General features: G+C 39.6%; 1 protein-coding gene across 1 annotated transcript in view; it reads right to left on the bottom strand.

Annotated features, from left to right (window-relative positions):
- SETBP1 (SET binding protein 1) overlaps positions 1 to 10172 on the bottom strand; it is a 360576-nt gene that overhangs the window by 216 nt on the left and 350188 nt on the right. Inside the window, 1 exon segment of the mRNA XM_023510262.1 lies at positions 1 to 403. This exon segment is cut by the window's left edge and continues 13 nt beyond it. Coding sequence (XP_023366030.1) covers positions 1 to 403 — 403 coding nt within the window.

Raw genomic sequence — 10172 nt, forward strand, 5'->3', positions numbered from 1 at the left:
GGCGGGGGCAGCGGCGGCGCCTCGCGGGCCATGTGGATGACCGCTTCGATGGTGGCCATGACGCTGTCTTGGCTGGCGGCGGGCTCCAGCACCAGCGGGCTCAGGCTGGGCTTCTGGCCCCTTTTGCTGGGCAGGTCGATGCATTTTTCCAGCACGGGCATTTGGTCTCTGGAGTCCTCATCGAACTGGGTGGGCTGCTTCCGGGGCCGCCCGCGCCTCTTCTTGACGAAGTTGTTGCCGGTCTTTGATTGTCTCTGCAGCCGCTTGGCCTTCAGAATCTTGTTCACGTGGTCCAGGTTCTTCTTGGTGGACAGGATCTTGGTGTAGTTGCACATCTTCCGCACCTCGCACTGGATGGCTTCGATCTCGCGCCGCTTGAACCGCTTCTTCAGGGAGGAGCTGGCTGTAGGAGGGGAAGGAAGAAGAAATTGAGCACAGTTGGCCGGCTGCCTTAAACCCAGCTTCCTCCCTGTATTTGGCCACGAAGATTATGGAGACTTGGTGCTATGGATGTGACTCAGTACCCATCCTTATTCTTTAATGTATTTTTAAAATTAAAAATAATAAAAATAAATATTGGTCAGATATCTGTTATGTGTGTAAAATACTGTTGCTCCCACTTTCACAGTGTGGAAATAAACTTATGTTGGTGAAGTGACCAGGCTTGGAGCCATAACATCAATGGTGCCATCACAGAATAAATTTTCCCACTTTTTTTTTTTTTTTCATATTAAGGCTTTGATTTTTTTGTGCAGCCTTTTAACATTTGATCCTATTCATCTTAGCATTAGATTATATATTTTCTCTTTTTGTAGACACTGAGTAAATAAAAACGTATGCGGCCTCCATGGCAAGCAATTGGGGTAAACCAGAAGTACTGTCAATCTCACAGGAGAGATGTTTTATGTGACTGAATTATTTTGTTCCTACCCCTCCACCACCGACAGAGGGAGGATTGTTTCCTGGAATATTGTGGTTGGGATGGCACCTTCTCTCCACATTTTCCTCCCCAATGTTCTGGACTTGTCAAGTTGCCCGGTCGTGTCCAATTAACCAACTCCTTCTTACCCAGTTCATCTGCTGGGAAACTCAAGGGAAATATCAGCCAGGTGTTTCTGAATCAATTACACTCCCCCTACCGGGCTGTTGTTTGCAAAAAGCTCTTTTCATGTCCTGCTGGCCAGATGCGCCTCTATTTTATGAGCCTAACTTCTAGCCTCAGGAAGTCCTGGGCTGCAGCCACTAAATGGCCCTCAGAACGGCTTCGTTTTGAAGTTCAGACACCGTAAAGTGTGAATGGCTTCAAGACACAGCCAAGCACTCCTTCTTTAGATCATTCTTTCTCCTTGAATTGTTTACGAACAGGCACATGTGTACATACCTGTGTGCACACACACACTAACACACACACCGGTCCCCCCTCACTGCAGCCGCTCCCTCGGGCCATTTATTGACTTAAGAAGTGCGTCCTCACTGAGCTATCTGCTGCTGAGATTTACCCTACACGTTCTACCCCAAAGAAGCTCACACAGAAGACCCAAGGACAGAGAGGAGTGGGTTTCGTTTTAGCATCTCGATTCGTTCTGCCTTTTCACTTTTTTCCTGTAACTTACTAGCAGAGAAGCAGAATAAATATCTGTGATGGAGAGTAGGACAGACATACTCTCAGGATACCATTCTCATTTACTCTCGGGCACCCCCACTTCATTCTTTCCTCTGCTTTGCCCCACTTCTCCCTCATGCTGTGCCCACCACAGATCGCCAAGAGGGTTTTATTTGAAGTTATTTACAATGCTTGCTTCACGGAGGGAGAAGCACGGAGTCCCACAGGCCGGGTCAAAATGCTACTGCTTTTGGCCAAAGGTCAGTAAGACTGACTGAGCAATGAATAACTACTGAAAGATTTTTAAAATAAGTTATAAAGATCAAAACAGAAAAAAGCCAAGAGTGAGCTGCTGACCATAAAAATAAAAATTTTGTAGTTAGTTTTGTAAAAGAAAAAGGTGACTTGATTCTAAGTTCTTGGATGCAGGGACCAATTCTTGTCTGTTCTTTATGTCCCACACAGGGCCTAACATGTTGCCTCACGTATAAAGGGACTTAAGAATTGTTGCTGGACTGACAAATCAGAGTAATCACTGCTGCCTTGTAGTCAGAGACCCCCCAAATTTCTAGTTTGGATTTTTAAAACTACCATTGCAAATACAGGGACACTAAGGATTAGCAGGCCCCAGGTCAGAGACAAGTATTTTACCTTGTCCACACGGTTCATGAGTAAATGGATCATAGTCAGAAATGTCCCATAAAACTGGCAATATTCCAAGCATGGTTTCCAGTTGCAATTTAATCTTCTCTTTATTTTATATCATCCACAGAGGAAGAAAATGCTATCTGATATACAATACAGTATGCAACTATAAAGTAAATCATTTTGTGACATGTAATACAACATGTAAGTATAAAGTATATCAATTAGTTGCCAAGACTATATTTGATTAAATAAACTTTGATTGAAATAAATATTAAATGCACCTCCTGTAATCCCAACTACTCGGGAGGCAAAGGTAAAAGGATCGCTTGAGCCCAATAATTTGAGGTTGCTTTGAGTTAGGACATCACAGCATTCTACCCAGGGCACAGAGTAAGACTCTGTCTCCAAAAAAAAAAGAGAAAGAAAGAAAAGAAAAGAAAAATAGTAACTGCACTATATGTTGTTTGGGGCAAATCTTAAGTGTTTTGTTTTTAGAGTGAAATGCCAAAAGAACAAGAACAAAAACAAAAACCCAGCAAAAACCAAGTCAAAAAATAAACAAAAACCTAGTTGACAATCCCATATTCAAAAATTTGTCCTGTGCTGTATAATTTGTTAATAAGTTCTTACATCAAAAATTGATTATGAGATAAAAATTAATTCTGATAGTGTAAACCTACCAAACAGTACCAAAAATGACATACCTAATTCCCTAGCACCTACTTAACCAATGTTAACTTTTTGTCATATTAGCTTTTTTTTTTGGGAAGAAAGTATGGTAGACTGAGGTAAGTCATTGCTTCCCTCCCTATTTCCTTAATGCTTGTATTTATATTTTTATTGCATATATATAAACTCATATGTTGTGAATCTACCTGATGTTGGCAGCCATATAAGGAACTGGGAAACTTGCTCATTGTTGATAGGGGTGTAAATTGGTATAATCACTTTGCAGAGTGACTGAGCAACTGTTAAGGTTGAAGATGTGATGTCCAGTGCCCTGGCCCCTTGTCAAGATCGCCTCTTTTATTCATTTGTTAGGAGGCAAAAGTCATGTGAGGATGTTCCTCGAAGCTCAGTGCATGTTGAGGAAAAGGCAAAAACAATCTAAATGTTAATTAGGAGGGTCATGAATCAACTATAATACACTGAACAATGGAATATTATATATCTATTAAGATGAACAAACTACATAGAAACATATCAACATGGCTAAAATCTTAAAAAGAACAGTTGAGTAAAAAAAGAAATTATGAAAGTATTTGTAAGCATATCACTTAGATTAAGTTTAAACATACAGATTCTTGAATTTTGGTTTCATTTTCATGCCTAGTCCTGGAGCTTTAAAGTGAATAACTGGGTGGTGATCAGCTTTGGTGCATGAGGTTGCAACATCTACTTCCCTCCAAAGCAACCTCATAACACTTTGTTAAGTCTCTGGAGTAGATCTGTCCAACTGAATTTCCTGCAGTGGTGGAAATATTCTATATCTGTGCTGCCCCATAGGTGGCTACTGAGTACTTGAAATGTGGCCAGTGTGGCTGAGAAACTAAATTCTAAGGTTCATTTAATTTGAATACATAGACACAGGTAGCCAGTGGGGCAACCACATGGGGCAGCACAGCTCTGGAATTAATCGCCTGGAAACAGGACAGAGGACAAATAAGTATCCATTCCATTAAACATAGATGGTAGGAAGCTCTAGGCAAAGAACTCAGTATTTTCAACAAATACACTGCAGAGAGGGAGAGGAAGAAATCAAATTTAAAGACTCAGAAATAAAAGGACTTTACTGGGAAGTCAATTTAAACAAACTATAAAGGAGATAGTGAAACAAATGAAAATTTGAACCCTGGGCATTGCATAATAATTGTATGATTAGAGTTAGTTTTCATAGGTGTAATAGTTCCATTGTGATCATTTTTCGAGTACTCATATTTCAGAACTGTATACTGAGATATTTATAGATGAAATCATAGTGTATCACCTGGGATTAGCTTCAAAATATTATGAAAAGGAACAAATAGGTGAAGGTATTGATGAAACGAGATTGTGAGCTGATATTGTTGAAGCTGATATTCATGACACACAAGGTTTCTCAATGCTATTCTGCCTGCTTTGGTATATGCTTGACATTTTCCATAATGCAAGGTTAAAAAATTATCAATAAATGTCAAGAAATCACCTTAGAATCTTAGGACCGCAGGTTCTCTGGTTTTCACTTCTTGGGGTTCTATTTCACCAACACAATTTCGGAAGGATAAAGGATGTTCTCAATGAATGCCATACATCCACCACCTCCCTAGTAAGCTCATACTGATAGCTGCTCTCCTGGCTTCATGGCATGGGAGAATTAATGTGCCCTCTGTTTTATGCTGCAACCAACTGCATGAACACAGCTTGTGGCCCAACCTCCACTGATGGCATCAGGTGTTCTGACTTAGTATCCCTCTTTCTTTTGTACATTATAATCTGGGAGATTTTTCATGTCTATGAAAAAAATCAGAACTTTCTTTTGTCTGTATGCTTATTATCCAAACATTTTTTAAGTTCAAATTCATTATCCCTGTGTGGGAACAACAGCAAAGTACAGTGTAGCAGAACTGACTCTGCACAGGAGGTGGGGAGGGGGAGCGCCGGAAAAGAAGGTGAACTGGGATGAATCCCTTAGTCCCTCTGGGTCTCTTTTTCTCATCTGTTCCATTGGATGGCTGAACCAGCTGCTCTCAAAGTTCTCTTCCAGATTTAAAGATTGCTATAATTCTTTCCTATACTCATTATCAATTGCCTCCCCAAAACATGGGGCGGCTTTCTAAAGCATTTATTTCACCTAATAATTCTGAAATCCTAGTGTGGAGGGAGGAGGACTGTGGACTTGGCAGGGTTTGATATTCATAAATCTTTCTCCTTATTGCTTATGATATCACTGTCCCTCTAAATGTTTACAGATTTTTCTCTCTTCAAATGGTTTCATTATTGGGCAGTAATTTCTGGGCTCTCGCTGCAAGATTGATTCCATATTTGCTCTCCTTCCTATAATTGTCCTATATCTTGCCTGCTCTTTGTTAGTTTTTAAGAATAATTAGGAGTGGCCCAGGCAAAATGCAAATTCATTTCTTCATAACTCTGCAATACAAATTATCTTTTAGACCCCGTCTGTATTTAAAATTGCCATGCAAATGATTGAGCTGGTTTGGGTCCAGATCTAGATTTTCTATCTTTTCACTCCCATTATCAGAGGATTGGCTCATCAGCATTCTGTTGATTTTGTCACGTCTTTATGATAATTGAAGGATGGGCTTAGCAGAGCTTTTTGTACACAAACTTTATAGCTGTAGTACAGGCATCGTGAGCTAAGACAAGGGCTAACAAAGGTTGAGTTATATGGAAGGTTCCCAAGACAGAGACTCTCTTGTTTGTAGACTGTACTTTGCCAATGTGCAAGACATTTCTAGTTTTATAGGAAGGCTTTGGGTAGCTTCAGGAGGGAGACAACATTATCTCTAGACTCATTAAGAGTTTTTCTTGCTATTTGAATATTCCTAAGAGGAGTTGGGGTGGTGGTAGGGAAGGCTGAACTGCCTGCAGTTAAGCTGCCTTTCAGGGTGGATGGGGCTGGAACACCATCTGCCTCTACTGAGGCAGAGCTACAGTGTGAATTGCTTTGTGTGCTGATGTGTGTTAGAAGATTCTTTGAAGGCAAAGGCCACGTCTTTTCTCCACTTCTAGTGTTCCCAGCACAAGCCGCTTTACACATGATTTGGTGCTTACTATGTGGTCAGCAAATACAGGCTCAAGGGAATTCAATTGTCTCATGTTCTCCCATGTAAATTGTGCCTATTTTTTTTTTTTTTTTAGTACTTTGTACTTGTACTTGACTTGGTAATGGTCTCTTATTTTTCTAATGCTGCTTTTGATTTTTTAATGGGAAGTATGAGGCAATCTGCCTTGGCATGGAAACTTTCTTCCTCCATTCTTAGAATTTAAATTAACTTGCTATAGTCCTAGCCTTAAAAGATCTTTTGAAAAAGATGGCAAGTTGCCCCTGCAAGGTAGGGGGCATCTAAGTTGCTGCTGGTTATCAGCTTAAGTGCTACAAGGCTGCTCTCTAACTTTAAAGCCGTAATTTAGAATTAAGAGTTAGCAGATGTTGGGGTTTCACTATGATATGATTCCATTCTGTTCTTAATGTCATCTTTATACACTTCTGGTGTTTCTTTGAAAATGTGACGTGAGCTTGTTTCAAGCCTCGTAACTGTTCAAACAACAGCTTCTTCTTAGAGGTTTATTGTGAAAGAAGTTCTATCGTAGCTGTAATGGCTTGGTGGACTCTGGTCTTTGTTCTGCTCCTTTTGCATGCTTTTCCCTGGGACAACATAGGAGGGCAGCTGGGCAGACTGGTTGATGGAGAGAGAGGAGAAGCAGTGGGGTCTGCAGGTATGAGCAGGTTTATGTGTGTGATCTCTAAAATGGGAAAGGCCACCAAACAGGAAGTGCCCCATCTCCTTAGATCTTCTCATTGATGGTATTGGATTTAGAAGCTTGTCAAGTGCTTTCTGCCTCTGCACAGTTGCCTGTGCTGCTTGCCTCCTCTCTGCCTCTCCTAGTGAATTCTGTAACTTCACAAATGGGATGCATCTCCCTCCAGGAAGAAGCAAGATTATTTACTGGGCTGTAGGAAGAACACAGTAATAATTTGTCCTTGTATTATTTATGTTTTATCTAAAAAATAAGGACTAAATTAAGTAGTCAGATGCTTAATATACAGAACCAACAGTGATGTCCTTACTTGGGCTGCCCATCAGATGATGAGTCACCTCTCACCCTTGGGCATGACATTCCAGGGAGGAGGAGAGGCCACATGCACTCCAGGGGCCAGTGGGGCATCTTATCACTTGGTTGCTTTCAGGGTGTTGTCAACGTTCTATATTCTAAGTGCTACAGCAGGTCAGCCCACATGGTTAAATTTAGAAAAGCAAGACTTTAAATAGAAAAAAAAAATTCAAAATACTATGTAATGAGATGAAGAATATTCATGAAATATTTTATATACCACACAGAGTTCTGTTGATTATCTCACAGCAAACTGTAGAAAAGAGTTGCTGTTTTGGAGATAAATTTGGCAATTTTCTTGTGCAAAAAGACAAAGTTTCTTAAGGTTCTCGGCTTTTCTGTTTGTTCTGTTTGTTCTGTTTGGGCTGTCACGAAGGTTACGTAGCAGTCCTTAAAAGACCAAACACCTAATGTCCCTTTAGGGTAAAGTGGGTCAGAAAGCAACTGCTTTTCAAAAGCAATGCACCCTATGGAAAGAGCATTTTTGGAAACTGATTGCAAATATTTCCAGTTTGGCAACTTTGTTGCTGAAAATAATATATTATAGCCTCTACAAAATCCTGTAAATGTAAAATTCTTGTAAACAGTGCTAACTTCCAAATGAAGAGTTTCAGAGATTTGAACTCAAAAAAATGCAATGCCTTCTGATTTGTCAGACCATCTCATTGTTAATAAAGAGGACGGGTTAGCCAAGTTTCAACTAAAACCTTGTTTCATTGACAGATATGATGGAAAATAAAGCAGTATATTTAAGCACAGTCGATAAAGCACTTTCTTTCTTGACTCTGTATCTCATGTGAATTATCCTTTTCACCTACAGTATCTGCTAATGGCAAGTATCGTCAAATCAACTCTTGAAATCATTTATCACAAGCGTTTAAATAAACCAAAGTTTTCTAAAACAAGTAAGCAACCTCAATCCCTTGTCCCTTCTTAAAGCATCATCGAAATATTAAAATTAGTATAAAATCCTTAAGGAAGCAAAAATATTTTTGTTTCATTAATAACAATACAGGATTATAAAATTTAAAATTATGTCAAGCCTACCATTTACTTCAGGTTTATCCCTTTCTTTCAAAGTTTGTGGTTAAAAAAGAATGCATGCATTTTAAATATGTATTTAAGTGGGGAGACTAATCAAAATTATGTTATTGATGCCCCTGTACTATCAAAAAATTTGGAGCCCAGTACTTTAAAGATTCCTTTCTTTTTTTTAAAACTTTGGAAGAGTTTATTTACTCACTTAGTATTTAGTTCCAGAACATCTTACATTTCTATGTGCTCCTTCCCTAAGAACCATTAAAGATTCTTTTTTTGTGTGTGTGTGGTTTTTGGCCAGGGCTGGGTTTGAAGCTGCCACCTCCGGCATATGGGACCAGCGCCTTACTCCTCTGAGCCACAGGCACTGCCTAAAAATTCTTGAAGACAGAGAGCGTGTGTTGTTCTTCATACCACTCAAAACAAAAAGCAAAGCTATTGCTTGATTAATATTTCCGGCTGGATTTCTTTCAGATTGTAAGCTCCTGGAGCCCAAAGCATGGATAACATTACTCTTTATATTTCCTACAACACCTTTTTAATTGAACTGTGTGCAATTCCATGGCAGAAATAAGGTGTCCTATCTATGGAGAGCTCCCAGAATAGGACTGATGCTGACAATCTTTGGGCAATTCTGAGGTCCTGGTCCCTAGGCTTTCAGAGCCTTTGACTTTTCTAATCATGGAGAAATAGTGCCAGTTATTTCAAGAGCCCAAGGGGTTGAACAAAACTCCCATGACCTTGGACAGGTATAGACAGGGATATCTCACTCCAAAGAAGGTCTGAGCCATGTTAGAACATAGCTAGGCTGTTCCAGGAACCTCTAAGTAAGGTAACCAAGATTTTTAGCAGGCCTGAAACAATTTGGTAAAGGGAGAGACCTCAGAGATCAGAGAAGTAGCAACAGAGGAGAGTATAGTGCCCGCTAGGGTGCACAGTGTTTACTCATCATAACGGATTGCTGTGGTGGATCAACAAGAATCTCTTCAGTCTGGGAGCTTTGCTGAGGATGATATTTTTTAGGATCAGAGTTGCTTCCTAAACTTTTGGTAAGATGTGAATTGGGAGTGGTATCACTGGTAAACTGAGGCATACTAAAGCCCTTTAGTCCTCCTGTTTCAATTGACTTTGCCTTTTGTTTGTTGAGATGTGGACAAAGCCCCAGCACAATGACTATACAACATGGGAGCCTGGACAGAAATGCAGTTAATGCCAGAAAGTTTGAAGCTACATCTGTTGAGTCTCACAGCATGCCAGTTGGTCACACAGCGTGGGTGGCTGCACCCTCTCAAAGGGCTCTTGCTATTTCTTTTTTCTTTGCTCTCATATGTGTAGAGCTTTACCCTTAACCCATAAATACCATCTCTTATATAACACCCCAACTACTGTACATGCATGTTCTTACCTGATTGTAAGACATTTTCTTTTCCTCTTTTAAATTTTGAAAATAAATACAGGGAAGAACAAAGAATCATATAACAAATACAATCTTAGGACAATTTCCACACTTTTAAACTTTACGCTATGATAAAATAAATCTCATTGGCCATTCTAGACCATCAGGAATTATATAAAGTGGTAAGTATCTATGTTTTGCTTTCTTCTGGGTCTTTGTAATAATTGATTTGTTTATTTAATATTCAGGTTAGTTGGCAATCTGATAGAAAGCACGTTGATTAGGATATTAGAAGAATGAGGTTTTGGCCTTAACTAGATTCTGTGTCTCCTGGATAATCTCTTAATTTCTTAAAAAGATCCTTCTGAATAAAAATCATTCTGTAAAAAGTCATATCCTCCAAGTTTTCTCTGCTTCAGGCGAGACCTCCTCAAATCCTTCCTCTGTGTCTCTTACGAGATGAATTCTAGTCTAAATCAAAATATTCCATTTTGATCACCCTCTCGCAGGAATTTTATCACCTTAAATTTTGGTGCCTAGAATTGAACTTTTTTTGTATGTGTGGAGAGATTAGTACAGAAATATTGGATTGATAACTTCTATGGTCAAACCATTGCACTTACACTGAGGGAGGCTACATTAAAAAAAAAAAAA

The sequence above is a fragment of the Otolemur garnettii genome, unplaced genomic scaffold, assembly GCF_000181295.1.
Source record: "Otolemur garnettii isolate 467f Iridium unplaced genomic scaffold, OtoGar3 scaffold00012, whole genome shotgun sequence".
NCBI lineage: Eukaryota > Metazoa > Chordata > Mammalia > Primates > Galagidae > Otolemur > Otolemur garnettii.